This window comes from Zeugodacus cucurbitae, chromosome 2 (genome assembly GCF_028554725.1).
Source record: "Zeugodacus cucurbitae isolate PBARC_wt_2022May chromosome 2, idZeuCucr1.2, whole genome shotgun sequence".
In the NCBI taxonomy this organism is placed as follows: domain Eukaryota; kingdom Metazoa; phylum Arthropoda; class Insecta; order Diptera; family Tephritidae; genus Zeugodacus; species Zeugodacus cucurbitae.
The window spans coordinates 74430095-74449425 of NC_071667.1; the positions used below are offsets into that span (position 1 = coordinate 74430095).

Below are 19331 nucleotides of genomic sequence, written 5' to 3' on the forward strand. Positions count from 1 at the left end.
GTAGTTTCGCACTGCAACAAATGAACTTATCGCACATTTGTAATATGCAACATGTTGCAGCAACAAAGCAACAAGAACAAAAAACATCACTAATGATTGGAAATGTGTTGCTGCGCCAAGTAAGCCGCTTTGCCACTATATTTGGCCGACAATAAATTAATCAGTTTCATGGTTATTTCAACAAGTTCAACAACAAAAACAAATAAAAAAGATAACAATACGAATGCACGAGCGATGCAAAAATATGGTAACATAAATGTTTATATACGCTGATGATGATGATGATGCCTTGCCAGTTGTTGGCTGTGTTGGAACAACAAAAGTAGAGGCGGCTACATCAAGTTGCACGTGACGCCATTTAAAGCGGTCTACCAATTCGCTGCAATTGCTAAAAAACGAACACACGCGCTCTCATATGCACAAAAATCTTATTCTTCTGCTTACACATGCAGTTACTCACCTTCTTTTTCTCCTCACAGTCTGCATATCGTGTTGCAAGTGGCCAAGTGTTGTATGTTGTAGATTATGTGAGTGCCACTGCTGGCACTATTATTAAAGTGTTCTTGCTCTTCATTGTTGTTGTTGTTTGTTTCGCTATAGCGATTGTGTTGCGATAGCAAAAGCAGTTCAATTTACCTTTATGCGCCTGCCACTTTACTGTGGCAGTTAAAAGCGCATAGAAATAAAACTCATTAAAAGCATCTAGTCCAAGTATTATGTTTCTTCACTCTTTCTGCGCTCTTCCTCTTCCTTTGGCTGCGCCTTTGTGGTTGGTGCTGTCATATCCTGCAGCTATTTTACTTGCAATTCGAAGATGTGGCTTTTGTAGTTCTGTGGCACAGTGTTCTATGGACTCTAGTTTGAAAAAAATTTTAATTTCAAATAATGGAAAATTATTAAGAAAAAATAAAAACTTGTTTGTAATGAGGCTTATGTTTTAATAATTATTAAAAAAAAAAGAATAAAATCTCAATCTTACTTCTCCCAAAACAAACAAATTTAAATTCTTTAAATTATGTTTTTTTCGAAATATTGCCTACAATTAGGCGCGTTGCTCAAAAATTTTACATTTTTTACCTTTAGAATCTCAGAATGTTTACCGAAATCTACCATTTATTCAACACTCCTCACAATTTCACCCCACTAAACCAGAGTGCGCAGGTGATGCCTCTCTTTCATGTTCCTTTGCTAGCTTTTTTGTTTTTGTTTGACGCACAACACTAAACATTTGCGGTTGAAAAGGGAGGCGAAGAGACATTTGCGGTTTGTCGGTTTTATTAACAAAGAGAAATCGTTTTTAAACAATAATTTGATTGTTATGCCATTGTTGAGTGCTACAAGTAGATATCGGCAAAAAATAAAACCAACCAACCAACAACAACAATAACAGAAAATGGCTGCACGCAACTATACAAAGTCATAGCAAGCACCAACAATCCTTTACCAAACCAACGCATCAGCGCTCTTCAAATCTTCAAATTTATTACAAGTATTAGTTACATACATATCTGCGCATCCACACACAAATACACGTACGGACAATCGGCGTTGCATTTCATTTGCGCAGCGCTGATATTCGCATTTCGCCTTTTTCGCTTTCCATTTTCATATTGCCTTCCTTTTGGCCATTACAATGGAAAATTGAATAAGCCATCGGCGATAAAATGAAAAATATTGGCATGATTGCAGTTAAATTAACAATCGAGTTTATAGGGTTTACCAACAAACACACACACACACATTCATATATAAAAATGCACATGTTGTTGCGCTGCATATGGTTCTATAACACATTGTTAGTACCACATCGTAATAGTTGCTTGTTGCAAGCGAAAACAACTGCGATAAACGATAAACGCTGCAATTGCCATTTGCTGCAACAGCACACAAACAAATATATGGATTCCCCCTTATATTCCCACTTCTTTGTGGAAATTTCTTTGGCATCTCTCTCTCGACGCATATTGGCGTCCCACACCGCATTCGCTGCCGTGGGCTACTTTAAACAAACGCGCCACGTACTGGGAGGTATTTACTTTTTCATTGTTTGCAGCGGGAAATTGATACCATTTTTCACTTTTCGTTTATATTATTCTATTCGCTATTAACTTATCGCCTTGTTGGCTGGCACTTTCATATTGGATGGAGTTTGTAAATATGTAAATAAAGAGATTCTCAATAATGAACTGCGATTTGAATAAAATACTAAAAATACTAATACTGCCAATAGCTAATTTCAAAAACTTTCAATGGTAAATTTCATAGAGCCCCAGAAGATTGTATTTTCTAAATCCAGTAGTTGTGTGTTTCACTAGTTCACAAATGGTATTTCTATACATTTCTGTCTTCGTTTTGTTTATCTTTTCAACTCTAAGCTACAACTCTATAATATAAGTTAAACCATGTTTCCACAAATGCTCAAGTAATAAATACATCCAAAGCATTCCCTCGTTTCCCTGTTCGTTTTGTGCGCTGACATTGTCATATAGCGCCAATAAATATGCGTTGCTCGTTGTCAGCAACAGTGTCCTGGCTGCACACACTCCTCGCGGACTACTGAACATAAAGTAAACGCCATACATTGCAGTTACAGCGAATGTGCTGCAATAAATTACACAATGTGCGCCACTGAGTCGTACGGTTGCGCCAGCACAGAAATTATTATTGCACCAAATGGTGAAGTGACTTGGGTAACAGACAGACAATTACATTGTCTCCACGTACGCACAAAATATTGCAAGTATCGGTGAAATGCATAAATAAGGCATTCCAAAGGCATTGCCAAGAGTTCAACGCGAACTTCTAAATTACAAAATTGTTTGTAATAAGAATATTTTAAAGTTGCAAGGTGATTTTATTTGGTGTTGATATTAAATATATGGGTGTTTTTTATCACAGAAGTGGTAAACGGTAAAAACCGTTATCAATATCCTTACACTATTAGTTAGAACGTTTTCAGATCTTTCCTTTAATCAGTCTCATCCTAAATGTAGGCATCGTATAACTAATACCCTAGTTAGTTCATTTTATCGAAGACGCGCACCATAATTTTATATTTGTCTTCAAATAGAGAAGAAGGAGTATAGTACTTTCAAAGTTTATCAGTCAATAGTTTCACTTTAAATATTCTCCCGCAAAAATTACACAATTTCAATGGCAAAAATTTTAAAAATCCTTTCACTTGCCGTCGTCAAAAAAGCTAACCCTCCTGGCCGTTGACATAACAAGTGTTTTGTTAAGCACACAACTCACTTTCGCCAGACAGCAAATGTTCGGTAGTCCCAACACAAAGCGGAGTGGACTTCCACGGCAGTCGCCTCCTCCATCCACACTGTGCCAGAAGCACTTACCGGTGATTCAACACAAATGTTTGTAATGCACAGAAGAAATAAGAAAACTGATTTCTTGTCGGTTCTTATTAAAAATGCCAACTACGGTAGTGTCAGTTAATGACTACCGTGCTGACAGCGCCTGACTGCTACGATCGCCCTCGGTGGAGACGCCACCGTTAGTTCCACACTCTTTGCTAACGTTATTGTCATTAAGCGATTTCGCGCGCGATCTACCATGCATGCAATGCCATTCTAAACTGTGAATCAGTGTAAGACTCATGCTCTTGGTTGGTCAGCCAAGTTATTGTCCTCACCGTCCACTGGTGTTGTCTTCTTATAATTCGTTGAGCTTAATTCTTCCACCGACAGTCGGTTGGCGTTGCATGTTGCACCAGCGTTGCAGTAATGAAAATTAAGTTGGAGTTAAAGTTAAAACTAAAAATTGCATATCACCGTAATTGCTTCGACAGCGGTAGTGATCTTTTGAATGCAATTCATCTCACGCATGATCATGCATAATGTTCCAGTCGAAGAGATATAAATATTTTCCTTGTCTCTCCACAGGGTTCTGTGTGCGTTTACTTTTTTTTGCGTTATGTCTTACTCAAGGGATTATCGTAGTTTTTGTTCCGCTTTTTTTCTAAAGTTTCGTCCATGAGAGTTATATCGAACTGAAGATGGTCTGAGCTTCACTAAGTGACGCCATACATCTTCAGTTTTGCCAGTTGCAGCTTATTAAATACCATGGACGTAATTAGAAAGAAAGATAATTTGTTCATTCCTTCATTGTAATCCATCTTTATCGATTAGTCATATTTTGGCTGCTGTGTCGTTGTTTGTTTCAACTGTGCGATCTCAATTTTGGCTTTTCGACCTTTCGTTTTAATTTTTTGAGCTTTTGATTTAGTTTGGTGAGCTTTCTTTTCTCTTTATTAACCATCCATAGCGTTTTATTGAGCTTTCATTTCATTTCGCTGAGCTTTTATTATAATTTCTATAGCTTTAGTTTCATTATACTTTATTAAGCTTTCGTTGCGTTTCATTGAGCTTTCATTATAGCTTATGAGCTTTCCCTATAGTTTAATGAGCTTTCATCGAAGCTTTGTTTATTTAATATAAAGTAATAATATAAATCAATAAATAATATTTCAATTCCCCTACCCACGTGCACAACAACAGTTTGTCGAAATGCTACAATTTCACTCCATCGCCTAGCACCAACAATCTCTTTCATATTTAAACTAAATAGCATTTGCAACACTTGCCAACGATACACCTCCCGATCAGCCGATTAGTGTGGCTCGGAAGCATGTTGCTGCCGAGCTTTCATTAAGATTGTTAATTTGAGATCTGTGGCGTAATTTACTTTGCCACGCAAGAGGATGCTGATGAAATATGCTGTCAACAGTGTGTTGCAAGTTCTAAATATACACGATATATATAGATATATATATAAGTGTGTATGTGTTTATATGCTTTTAATACAAGGATACGGCAGCCATGGCGATAAAATAGTTACATCGCATTTAATAGGCAACGATGCTACTGACAACACTAACAAAAGGATGTTGCACTTGCAACATTTGCGCGAACACATTTTGATTATAACTAAGTAGTTGGACGCCTCGGCATGTGCACTGCATTCAACTCGAAATTTATGTTGCGCTGTGTGAGTGTGTGTTGCTGTTGCAAGTATACATCTTTAAGAAACATACATACCATACATTCGTATGAACCTATATAGCGAATAATGACATGTTACACGCATTTCAGAATGTTGCTGGCATTTATATTCCCTGCAGCATGCCACAAATAATCAAGCAAACAATACAATAAAGGTGCATATAAACAACATACAATTATCAATTGTGTATGTTTGTGTATGGCATGTTTGCCTTTTGCTGCGATTTGCGCTTCATAAAACTGTCTCAACGTCCATAATTCCAAAGCATTGAAATTTGATTTTATACTTACCACACACATAAATATACACTTCACTCGGCGAGCTACCGCCGGAACAACGCAGCGAAGCAACTAAATTTCCATCAACGGAAACACAACTCGTCGCGTAATTGTATTAAATGAATTGTGCAACACAAGCGTGGCAAGTGCAACATAAAGTCATGAGCAAAAGCGGCAGCAAAAAATCTTAACCAGCGAACAGCAAAGCAAAAAAAAACTTTTTGTGACCGATGATCAGCAGCCATTGTCGGCATGGCGACGACGCAGCAGCAACTTGCAACACGAAATAAGAATCTTTGTGGCATCAACACACACACAAGCTTTCTGATTGTGGCAGTCATTCCGTAAGACAGCTACGGCTACTAACGTTCCGTTCAAGCTGTCCAATGTTAGAATATCGGGACCGCCCTTGCACTGTACGCCAGCAACCGCCATTCAAAAGGCTGGTTGTACATTGCCGTCCGTCCATCCGTCCGATCGTCCGTCCGTTGCTGCCCGTTGCATTTTGCTACTGCCTTGCTTCCATTGGTAATTACAGTTGCTACGCCTTGTTGCATCCACGGCCACATGCCACAAAATATGCTTGCAACCGCGTTGACTCACTCCTACTGCTTGCCACAGCGCGATGTTGCACGAAGCAAGTTACATGGTGCCCCTCGCTCAGCTCCACATCTCCTTAGTTATTATATTTCATTTGCTCTTTAGTATTCAGTGCCAAAATTTCTTATTTTATGCATTTTTATACACATTTTACTATTGTTGTTGTTGGTTTTCCAAACACGGGCAGATTTCTTCCTGCCAAGCAGCGGCAACGCTGGCGGCGTCGCCGGTGTTTCATTTCTCTTTTGCTTCTCTCCGTTCTTTTGCGCTTGTTGTTATAGTTGTTGCTGGCTTTGCCTTCCTTTCTGCTGTCAGAGCGTACCTTAAACGCTTTGCTTGCTGTTTTCAGCAATCAAAGAATACAATAATTCTAATCCTCGACTGTCTGTTTGCTTGTATGTTTCTTTGGATTTGTGTATTCTGCCATTGGCTACACAGCATTTTTGTTCTTGCTGTTTTTGTTGTATGCTATAGATTCTTTTTATTTGCTTTGCTACTTGTTACAACTTGTGATTTTAGCTTTAGTTTAAGTGTCTGATATAATGATTATAATTGTGTGGCACGAATGGGAAGTTGCACGTGAACTGGCAACAGAAATAAAGGAGGAATTCGTTAGATAGTTGATAAATGAAATAAAGCGCAATATTAGCAGATAATGGGAAATTAAAGCAGAAGACTTTAACATGTCGAGGGAGTGTGGAACACACCCTAAGAATATGGAATTTCAAATAATATAGATCGATTTGGATTGAGGGATAAAAAAATATTTAAATTATGCTCTGAACTTTCTGAGTCATACTTATTAAATATCTTCAAGATTTATTCGAATATATACCATGAAATTTTTCTTCTAAGACTCTTATATATTGAACTCTATTCTCCTTATATATTGAACTCTATTCTTCCATAAAGAAAATTTAGAATTGTATTATTTCAATAAAACAAAAATATCTTTCTGCTTCCTGAATTCTTCGACATTTCAGTCTACTCTCGTTGAGCTTTAGGAATGTGCACTTGTTAAACATTGTTAAAATTATTCCTCTACATACATATATCTTAAAGAAATAGATAATTTTTACATAAACGCATAAAATTCCACAAATCGAAGAATATAAAAAAGAAATACCCATTAACTAGCTCTCTCAATAGTAAAACCGCTTAGTAAACACGTAACTCGTTAATAGTTCCTTTTGTGCTCTCAAACGATTAAACGATACTTAACAATTGTAAGAATTAGAAAAAAAAACAGATGACCGCAACATAAGCCAAGTATTTGTGAAGATTTTAATAACTTCCGCATGTCTGCAAAGCACCGCACACAGCTTGCGAGCAAACTATGCAACAGCACGCATTTTGAAGTTCGTGCCGCCGAATTAATAACTCAATGTTCCCGATGCTCTCGCACATTTTATTGGCCATCAAAAGCTCGTATGAGCACTTAAGCGAGTATGCCGCCTCGTTTTTCGCCGTTGATGGTCACTCGCTGTTGTTCGGCTTAGAAAATAAAAAAAAACGGGTACGAGAATTACCCAATTCTAATAAGACCGACTAAACGCACAAGTCGTCCTCTTCACAAATCATAAACGAATCTTCAAAAGAACGATTAGCTCTGTTAGCGGGTTTATTAACGATGTGTGGCTGGGATGATGTTGTAATTAACGTTATACCGTCCATGGTGTAAAATCCATGGTGTAATGGAAATGATCCTTTCAATAACAAACATTTTTAGTGAGTTGGCATTATACCAATAAGAGAAACACTATACTATACTATATATTGCTAATAATACAAAAGGTAGCGCTGTAGTCGTATTATAAGAATCCATAAATAGGATCTGATGAAGCTGCTATCGATATATGTTAAATTGTATATGACTTTAACGGCTTTCGGACATAACCTCGAAAGAACAACAGATTTCAAATGCATTACATACTTTTAGGAGCAAATATTCAAAATAGTGAATTTAAACATTTATATATATTATTATTAAATAAGGGGCTGCCAACAGGAAAAAGAAGAAACGATGTTTCGAACTTATTTAAAAAAAACATCAATTTGGAGATACAACTTTTTTCATTTCAACACAAAATTTAAAAAAAAAATATTTTTTTCATAAATAGCTTTATTTTTTAATTTTAAAATCTGTAAATTTTTTTATCATCCCGACCGCAAACTTAGCGGCCTTACCACAATTACAAATATATACATTTTTTCATTCTTTATTATCGCTCTTGCTGTTTTTCAGTTAACTGCTACTGCATCGTTTATTTATGTATTTACAGTTATTGGACAACAAACCACGCCGCCAGAGTTGCCAATTTACGGTGATCCCCACACGGAAATTGCACTGGATCTAGTCTTCCCAAAGGGGAATCCGACATTCTTGCTGGACGGCAAGAAATTGCAGCTGCTGCAGCCGCTCGACCGCGATGAGGAGAATCTGAGTCACATTGTCTTTCAGGTGAGTAGTGCACGAAGGCGACCACGCTTGCAAGCTCCAAGCAACTAAAACAAAGCTGAGCGCAAACTAAAAAAAGTGAAGAGTGTGTGTCTAAATATATGAGAGAGTGTATGTGTGTGACTGCACGCTAAAGGCGTACGGCTTGCGGTGGATAACATACAGCTAAGCTGTGGGATGCTAAAAAGTAGGAACAAATGCAACAGCACTGGCAAAAAAGCCTGCTGTGAGATTTAGTTTGGTGAAATGCAAATTTTTTATGGCGAAATTTTACAGTTGCACGCCACCAAATGTGCAAAGTATGTAGAACGCTTAGTTAATAAACCGAAAGTAGTGTTCTTTATGGTTGCTTTACTTAGCCCATTTGGCATGTAGCTTAACAAATGTTTAAGCGCTTCTTCTACTTATGCAAGCCTCCAACTGAATGCCTCACTTGTTGTTAGTGTATGTGTGTGTAACCAATTCTCTCAGCTTTAAAAATATTGAGCGCTTTTATACGTATTTATTTATTTTTAATTTTTTCTAAATTTAATTTTTTTGCCTTTCTCTCATTTCGCTGCACCACAGGTCTCCTGTTCGATTCGCAATGCAACCAACAAGCGACGCAGCATTCCGATTATTGTGCGCGTATCTGATGTCAACGACAATGCGCCTCGCTTCATGAACACACCCTATGAGGTCACTGTGGCGGAGGTAAGAAATGAACAAACTCTATAATATTATTTATATGTGTGTGAAAATTGCAGACAAAAAACAAATTAAAAACTTTCCTAAATCTACGAAAAAGCATATTTGTTTGTATCTTGTACCTTTAATTTGAAACCACAGGCAGAGTCGCCTGTAAGACTCTTCACAGCAATCTTGATAAGATGCTTAGCGAGAAGCGACCTGCGTCGGCGCACTGGCTCACCATGTTCTTGCAACAAATGCATTTCCGCGCTGCGAAAATTATTCTCGAAAGCTAAGGCACTCAAGGCTACAACAACAACAAAACTGTGATCTCGCTAGAATTGAAAAATACAAGCATTGTGGCAACGCCAACAATTAAATGCCCATAGTTCTAAAGTTCTAAGGCTATGTTGTCTCCCGCTCTGCCGATTTGTTACTTCTTCAACCTTCACTGCTTGTAGTGCACACACCAGCCAGCTCAGCCAACATGGTGGGTGGTTTCCATTGCGCGCAACTGGTTATTCGCGCCCACGCACACTTCTATTTCATATGAAATACAAATAATGACAACAAAAATTGTGCACAAACTCTCGCAAACATTTATAAGTGGTGCTACTGTTGGCATTGTTGTTGTTGCTAGAATGACTTTAAATCACTCTCAAGTTAGTTTTGTGATATTGACGTTAACTGTGCCGCAAAAGTATGTTAGACATTGAATCGAAATTTCAAAAGACTTAAGCGACGAACTCGTTTGGAATACTTTATACTTTATAACCATACATTATAACATAAGATGGATTTAGATTTATATAAGGTGTCTGGTTTTTAAATTGTTGAATACTTATTACGACTTACTACAGTTTCCCAACGAATATTTTTTTTATATTAATACTAGTGCGCCTCAGTGTAGACAACATTTAAATTTTCATTGAGAATTCGCCTAAATGTAGGCAATAAATTAGTTGGATTTAAATTTTTAGTAATAACCAAATTTTCGCAAAATCAAGTCAAATCAACAAACTTTTTGAGTATTAATATTTACTAAAAAGAACTCCTTCTGATTATTATTTCATTGGTACGGAGATTCCAAGATAAATACGATTTTAGTTATTTATAGTTCCTACGTATACATATTTTTTTGATTTTTTAAACCTTAAAACTCTTTCAACTATATATAATATTTTTATGTATGCATTTCTTTTATTAAATCATTAATTATAATTTTGTAATGGCAACTTATCTTGTTAGAAACTCTCAAATATTCAGAAAATGCTAATGAACCTATCTGAAACCACTAAGTATATAAATACATACAAACAATTCACAGCTCTTAATGGTTTGTTGTGTTTGCAAACATAACTGCATTGGTGCTAGCAACATGCAACAAGGAACAGCTGCCAGATTGACAGACATGCAAGCCGAGCAACTTCAAAAGCGAGCGTCTCAGCTGTCAGAAATTTCATATGTAATTTCAGTTTCTTTTTGTTGCTTTGTGCTAATTCTCCTTTTTATTTCTGTTATTGAGCGGCCAACTCATCTGTTCATTGCCCTGAAAAAATATTTTGCATATACATACATACATACATATGTAAATGTAAAGACTGCATGGTAATGAATAAAAGTTCTAGTGTCGGTTGAACTGACAAACTAACCTTTTACTTGGATATTGCGTCTGGAGAATAAAATGATTTGTTATGGATGAAAAGAGGTCCACAGCTCCGTGGAAAAGTTGGAAATATAGTTTTAGGATCAAAAACAAAGATGAAGATGAAAATTACTTTTGCAAATACACACATAAATGTTGCACCCGCTCGTTGAGCGTCAATTGCGACTTTAATGTTGTCAATCACTTTTTAATTGCTAGCTAGTTACTTGCCACATTTTGGTTGCGTAGTCCACAGCAACTGTCAATTGCTACCACAAACAACAAGTAAATCACGTCGAAAACAAGCAAATGCTGAAATCCGGCAACACAGCCAGAGCAATCAATTATATAGAAAAGTTGTTCGCCACAAGCGAAACCAAAAAAAAAAAAAAATCCGCAGCGAAATAAACAAAGTTCATACGCAAAAATAAAACGCGAAACAAAAATCACCTCAAGTTTGTGCGTATTTTTATTAATTAAGTGACCGTACGCCGAAGGAACGCTTGGCCGATCGGACGCTCCGTCGTTTGGACAGTTGGCAATTTGGCGCACTTTGAAGTTGATTTGAGTAGTTGTTGCGGCAGTTAGTCGTCGGCGTAAGAACTTAGTAACATGTTGGTTTTAATGATGCAAGCCTAGCAACATGTTGCTATGCTGCTGGTAAAGCATGTCGCACGGCACCTAACATGTCTACACGAACGACAAGCGCTAATGGTGACTAAGTTTACATTATTATTTATTGCTATTTCTTAAATAAAATAGATTTCTTTATTTTTTGTGAATTTTTCGTCATACTGATTCTGTTGGCAGCCAATTTTCGTGCGTTAAAAATCGCAAACGGTTAAACTAATGCATTTTATGGGCGCATGCTGCAAACTGATTTCCCACAGGCGTAGAAAAGCACATTCCATTCCTGCGCAAATACTTGACAGCACGCAACTCACACACACACACCAACTCACTCACACACACTAATGTTTGTTTGTGCCCGCAAAGCTTGCAACACCGTTGCCCTGCTATACATCAATCGGCTGTTGGCAGCAGCAGCACCTGTTGGCACCATTTCAAAGAGCTGTCCATCAAATCCGCTTACACTCACTCCACTCCTGTCTGACCAGCATCTCTCTCCTCAGTCACTTTATGTTCTTACGTTGCTCGTTTGCTGTCAACACAAATCTAGTTCAACGGGAATTGCCTAGCCTCGAACATATCACTCAGCAATGAGCGTAAACATCTTTTCACTATTGCCTATTGGCCGCTTGCACCACTTCAGCGCTCTCAACTGCCGTATTGAAAGCGCTAAAGCATGCGGAAATTGATTATTACACAAGTTGAGCGTCAATTTTTTGCTCTAAAGATCTCTGCTGCTCTTCTTGCATTCATTATATTTTTAGCTTTTGTTGTTGTTGTTTTTGTATTACTTGTTGTGTCTTGTGGCTGCCAACTTAATTGCGCATTTGTAAGGAAATTGCGCTATTCATAAATACATTAGAGAAATCAAATTAAGTTATTAGCTCGACAATGTCATGTACCGCTATTTCGTCACAAACAACAGCAAGAAACTCCACACAACTCACCACAATGGCTTGCCGCCGCTGACACTGGCTACCGTTGTGAATTATTTATTGAGTGCAATTGCCTTGATTCCTCAATGGCGCGGTTGTCGTTTGAAGCTTACGTATTTGCATAATAACTGTAGGCTTAGTGTCAAGTTTCTTCCATTGGACAAGAGAGAGAGAGAGACGGTGCTGTTTACAACGTAGCTTGTTGTTGAGAAGTTGTCTGCATAATTGACTTAGATTAATTTCTATGTTCCTATTGGCTGCAATTGATTTTGATACATAATTTTTGAAAATTGTCTTATTAAATAAATCACTTATTTTTTATTACGTTATTACACTGTATTTTGTACATTGCCATTGTATGCAATGCTTTATGCTCGATTTATAGTAATATAGTATAGTATATATCCTATTATAGCCTTGGTGCTAGACACACCAAACACGAAATCAGAATCATACATACAATGCTACTCCTTTCATTTCACAACAGCTTCAAATAACACTTTAAAATTTACCATCCATAAAATTGCTTTACTTATTACATTCTCTATATGTATATACAAAAAAATATTGAAGAATGTATACACATTCATATATATTATATAAGAACATGTTTAAATGCACTTGAACTCTTGCTGGTTGTAAACACTTGTATAGTTTTACATTTTTCTATAGAAAATTGCCTTGTAGCTGCCTAAGACACTATCAATTTTAACCTTGAAATGCGCTACGGTGTCCATTAGAGAATTTTCAACTTCTTTTTTCAAAACCGTTGTATGCACGTGACTACACACTCACACCAGCTTTGAATTGTGCATGTCATGCAGCGCACGAAAAGTGGCACATACCTGTCCAACCAGGCCCGTTTAAGTACTTGAATGATTGTATTCATACATATAAATAAATAAGCGAATTATAAATATATATTTTGTACCAAAAGAGTGACTTTTAGTTCGCTTGTTTCTTATAATAATACATATTACTCTGGTTTTTAGCCTCCATTCGAGTAATTTCCTTTGTAAACAATTCACACGTCAGTTACCCAGTTCATAGTTTTTCACATAATATTAAGTTTTTATGTATTTTGGGCACTTTAACTTAGTCAAAGCAGATAAATCAATTCAAACGCTCTATCAAAGTGTTCAATGTGGAAAATATTATTTACAATCTGAGCTCAGTTTGCGGAAAGTAACTGTGCTTTTAGTATTTCTAAGTGTTTAATTATAACTCCTCGAGAGTGGGTTTCACTTACGCGCTGCAGTTATGCGCTCCGCTTGCGTCTAAAAATATTAGTTTCCCGTATTGTGCGTTGTTGTTTCAATTTTCAATTTATTTTTCATACTCCGCATAGTTGTTGTTGGATTTTGTACAGAGTGGAATGTAAAAATGCAAATTAGCAGTCTTGTAAGCGGTGCTTATTTTAATCTTTTTATGAGGTGTTGTTAACTACCGACCAGCGGCAGTTAGTATTAATTAAAAAATGAAATGCCAGACAAAACAAAAACAACAAACTAGGCAAGTGTGTACAACATTTTCATTTTCGTTGAAAAACGAAACTAATTAAAATTTATTTGTCTGCTTGAGAAGACTTTTGGTTTTTATTTATGTACTTTTACTTTACAATTTGCCAGTTTTTGTGTCTCATAAGAAATAAACTACACTGAAATTGATTTTTTTTAATACATTTACAGCCATAAAATTATCAATTACTTTATGATTATTGCAGACACAATTCTTAATGAAAAAAAAAATTATTTTATCAAGAATGTCATTACTTTCCACACATTTTTTTCTCTTTTCTGCTAACTAAAATCAATAAATTCTTTCACTGGCAAATTTTCCCGTCATTTTTGCGTTATTTGATAAGCACACGCAACCATGACACATACTTGACGTATTATTGCATAAAACGAATTATTTCCGGAGCGCAGAAATGCTCAAATACAAAATATAATAAAAAATATAAAGAAGTAGAGAATCGCACAAATAAATAATTTATTCACTTTCATTACTGTGACTTTTTGAGAGATTTTCCAACAGCATAAATCACGATGGCTCGTCGCTGTAAATGTGTACGTGTGTATTTGAAATATATTATATTGGTGTTGAAGTATATGTACATTATATATATTTTTTTGTTTCCTACTAAAGTTTTTGCATTGAAAAAATATCATAATTTATACACGACGCTTACTTGTAAGTGATACTTACTTAAAATGAAAAAAAATGCAGACAACAACAAAAAATGTATAGTGTGGCAAGCGCTGTGAACCAAGAGACCTAAAAAGCATTTGATTTCTTTATTTTCCTTTTTTTATTTTCGCAGTATATTTACACTTATTTTTAATATTTCGTATAAATCGCTATCTAAGTCAAATATTTTGTAATTAATCCGGTGGCAAGAACTATTAAGATAAATACCAGTTGCCGCTGGTTATACTAAAAAATTTGCGGCATGTAGCATGAGTGGTAACTCCGGTTATTTTGCAAATATTTTCAGATTTTTTTCAGGTAATTTTTTTATTTATTTCTTACATACATCGGTTTTATATTTTCATATGTAGAATATGTCTACTAGTTTTATACAATTTATGCACGAATTGCAAATATGTTATTTAAGAACAGGCATACTTCCATACATTTATAAGTATGTGTATAAATGTATAAACAATAACACATAAGCTTCAGCTGCATATACAAAAGACTTAAGCAACAAACTTGCCAACACAAAAGCTTTGATTTCCGTAAACATTGCATGTGCATTTACATAAATATGGAAAATATTTGTATATATTCCTATTTATAAGTGTGTGTGTGCTAGTTGCTGATTTGATTATCACGACAACATAGAGGCAGCACGTGCAGTCATGTGTAAAGTGTGGCATTCCACACATAACACTTTGAATAAAAATGTAAATTAGCGGGAACAGATTAAGATCATTCAATACAGTCAAATAAAGACATTATTTAAAGCAAATATATAACTTAGAAACTCTATCTTAAGAAATGTGAAGTGTTTTAATAATTATATTAAATATTTTTTTATTTTAGAGCCCAACTAGAGGAGTTTTCAATATACTTCTTGATAGATTATTTATCTTTTTATATAAGTGCATTCCTTTTAATACACCAAATGTAGATTAAAATATGATACAAATTAATATTTTAGCTTCTTTAATACACAAACAAGCACTTCATCTAACACCTCATCACTCCATAAAACCAACTAACCTAATTAGTTAACTTCACATGACAAATTCACCGCATTTCTTGCAACATTCCATTAAAAATAACTCAGTAATAGGCACTAATCTACTAATGCGGCTACTTAAGACAATTAAGAGTTTCTAACAACCCACTGATAAGTTTACAAATATAGCGCAAGATAACTGTACGAGTGAGTGATAGCGAGGCTGATGACTGCAAATATTGAATCAAAGCAAAACTTGTTTAGTTAATTGTGTGTTAAATAAGTCACTAATAACCACTGCGGAATAAAAACTAAACTACAGACAAACAACCAAAAATGGGAGCAACCATGAAGGCAAAAAAGTCAAATATTTGCGCATATATAAAACAACAACAATAGGTGTATATATGTGTGTGCTGTTGCGCCACAAGATTCCAATTAATAAATACATAAATAAACAACACGCACCAAATGTGGTCGCGGTGAAATTGTCAATTCTGGCTGTCCGCTTGTCGTTGCTGTTGTTGCTGCTACTGACGCTGTTGCTGCGATTGGCGTTCTTATTGCCACTGATGTTGTTGCTGTTGCCACTACTGCTACTTTTTGTTGTGGCGCGCCACAACGACGACAACAGTAACAACAACAACGCAGCGACAATACGCATATTACCAACATACAACAACAACAATGTGGCACAGTGACAAAACACCAAAGCGAAGTTGTGTTGTTGCCCTACCATAGTCGATGGCAGCGCAAAGCGGATGCTGGTTGCAAGTGTAATCGCGTGAGTGTGAGCTTATGTGCGTAAGTTGAGCAGGCAAACTCAAACTGCAAAACATCCCCAGAGATGAAATTTTTTCTTTTTTTTGTTATTTTTTATTTGAAAATTTGTTGCTTTTTTCCAATATTTCTATGTGGTTCTCGGAAACTGTGCCACGATTCGAAGCCAATTAAGTCCTGTCGCTGCTAATACCAGAAGCGACATGTTTGTCTGTGTTGGCGTTGTTGGTGTTGTTGCTTAGTTGTACGATTGGTTTTCTCTTTACTTTTGCCTTTCTTAAAGACATTTACTTTATTTTTAATGTCTGCGGCAAGTAGAAATGGGGTAAAGTACGCAGTTTATGTGACAGTGGCAACACATACATATTTATGTATTTTTATTTAAAAAAATGTGAAAATAAAAACAAACACTTGACATTAGTGCATACACAAATATTCCGAGAAGACTTCTAACACTAAGTAGTAAGCCCCTTTTAAGGGCTTAAGTCGGTGCGTTTGGTTGGAAGGAATATTAAATAATTTTTCTCGGCCGTTTACCTTTTTCTTTGTGCTCTTAGCAGCTAAGTAGTCTTCCAACTAAAATGCAGCGTTCAGCCAAATAAAGCTTAGTCCAGCGCGTATTGTCATTTACCGACATTCTGCCGAAAGGGTTTATGGCTATGACTTGATTTGCTGTTTAATGTGCGTCGACTGTTGTAGTCCAACACCAAGGCGAACGCTGGTGAAGAGATGACTAAACTTCGACAATGGCTCCATCAACTTGGATGTGAGTGATGCTATACGAGGGTGGTTCGATAAGTATATAGGAATAATTTTTTCCTTTTCTTATTAATTTAAAAAATGGAATGGACAAAAATAAATATTTTCCAAAAATGTTTATCTGAGTCTCAATCTATCTGCAGAAATCAATTTTTACTTTCTTAGAGGCATATTCTAGCAAATAGTTCTTTTCGTTGACTCTTTTTGGAATATTCAACTTATTTCCAGTTCTGTCTTAATTGATTGAGTTTTTATAGGTTCGTATCTCTGCTCGGGCAGTGTAGATACATATTTAGGCGAGACACATACCAAAAAGATTGTAGAGAAGGAAATTTATCCAATCTCTATGAAACTTATGACTTAATTTAACACTTAATATACTTAATTTAATTTTATACAAAGTCATTAAAAAAATGGCAGATTTATCAGGTCTTCCTCGTATATTATACTATAGTTTCTTTAAAAGCGTGAGACATACATATGTATACATATTTAGCTTCCGCAAATACCATACACTCGTTGACTTTATTGCCAGCGCGCTGAGCTCTCCGGCGCACTAACTTTAGCATAACTTATGCGCTTAAAGTTCTTAAGTCCACAAACATGTGCCAGCACTTTGGCACTTCGCAGCGCAAAAGCTCAATATTTATACTCAACACTTAAGTATTTATGACCCTGCGCACCGCTCTGCACTCCGTAAATCGTTTGCGCGCAACCTTCGTTCACTTCTATTCTGCGCTGCACTGCTCTCGTTTACAAATATGGCCAGCCACGCACAACACATTTCACTTGCCATTCAAGCCGAGAGTTAATTTATGTTAATTGCTGCAATGGCAACATGTAATTTTCCTACAACTGCTCCACCTGCAATGCATAGTAATGTCTTCAACTTGTGCGCCACTGCGTCATAAGGCTTGAGCAACATTTATATATGTTGCTCTTGTTGTTGCTGTACTTGTTGTTGTTTAATGTTGCTGGTGCTGCTGTGGCATGTGTACAACAATCACTTTACCATTTTTAGACATTTTCCTGTCAGCATCTCGTTGTGATTCTCTTAAGTGCAATCTCTTTTACGTGTCAGAGAATTTTTCCCTTAAAAAAAAAAACCAACTCACACTCACAGGCATTTTTTCTAATTTTTTTCCAAATATTTGTCTTTTAATCCCTTTCATTAATTTTGTTGTTGTTTTTTGTTCGTTTCTTTACAGAGCACTCCCGTTGGCACAACGATCTTCCGTAACATTCAAGCGCTGGACAAGGATGCCGGTGTTAATGGACTCGTCGAGTATTTTATTATGGAAGGCAACACAAATACAACGGAAGATGAGACAATGACAATTGCTGATGGTTATGGTACATTTGCAATTTCCTTTCCACATCAAGGGCAGGTGAGTAGTGTTGGGAAATTATACAAATCGGATGTTCAAATCAATATACATAGTACATATCTATGTTATTCTAGTTGCTTTTTAAGGAAGCAAAGACTTGATGAGATGTGTATTTATATGCGTGCTATGAATTTTTAATTTAATATATACTCATATAGTTTTTTATATATAACATAACTCACATATGGCAACAATGCTTTGAAGATACCTGTTGACATATTTGTGACCTTCTTAAGAAGAATTTGTAATAGACTCTTACATTATTGACATTAGTGAGGTTAGGATGACACATGAAGGGATATATATGGAGCTAAGCGTGTCATGTGGTATGGTAGGCAAACTAAAGGATATCGTTCTAAAGAAAGAAGTCGATTTTATTATTCAATCGAGGCCGATACCCCGTTTAAAGCTCAGTTTAGTCGATTATATCTTTACTGTTGTTAGTTTTTCTTTCGAGTGGCCAATCTCTTGAGGTCTGAGAATTGTATGGGGAATCATTTCGAAAACCAGTTTAAACATTTTTCATATTGTTTTCACTGGCTTGTAACTGTTGTAAATCGGTCGATTGTGATGCCCGAATGTCCCCACGATCAACTTTATTCTACGGTCATTGAAAATCATTTTGTTAGTTTTCATCCATAAAAGCATTTTTACGTCGACGAGTTGCTCATATAATGCATTTCAATTCAATAGATCAAATTTGAGATCAAAAAAAACTAATATTGTCTCAGAATCAATATTGACATTTCTAATGAATAATTTTGCAATGAAATAAGAAGAAAATAAAAATATTTCAAATATTTTCAATCAATACAACCATATTAACTTCAAATTATTTCATATTAAAAACCAAACCCATCTGAGATAAGCGCCAAATGCAGCACTGTGGTGGGTAATAAGCCATGTAAATGCAGGCAATAAATCTTGCACCATATGTATCGATGAATACTCGAACAGATCGCAAAATGCAAAAGAAAACAATAATA

The 19331-nt window shown here is 36.0% G+C and overlaps 1 protein-coding gene across 8 annotated transcripts in view; it reads left to right on the forward strand.

Annotated features, from left to right (window-relative positions):
- LOC105216122 (cadherin-99C) overlaps window positions 1-19331 on the forward strand; it is a 475067-nt gene that overhangs the window by 427329 nt on the left and 28407 nt on the right. For 4 of the 8 annotated variants that reach the window (XM_054234432.1, XM_054234455.1, XM_054234482.1 and 1 more), the window contains 3 exons: window positions 8177-8355; window positions 8920-9045; window positions 18166-18345. In XM_054234432.1, the coding sequence (XP_054090407.1) occupies window positions 8177-8355; window positions 8920-9045; window positions 18166-18345 (485 nt within the window). The remainder of the gene's footprint in view (window positions 1-8176; window positions 8356-8919; window positions 9046-18165; window positions 18346-19331) is intronic. The other 4 variants (XM_054234517.1, XM_054234603.1, XM_054234559.1 and 1 more) reach the window with 2 other exon arrangements.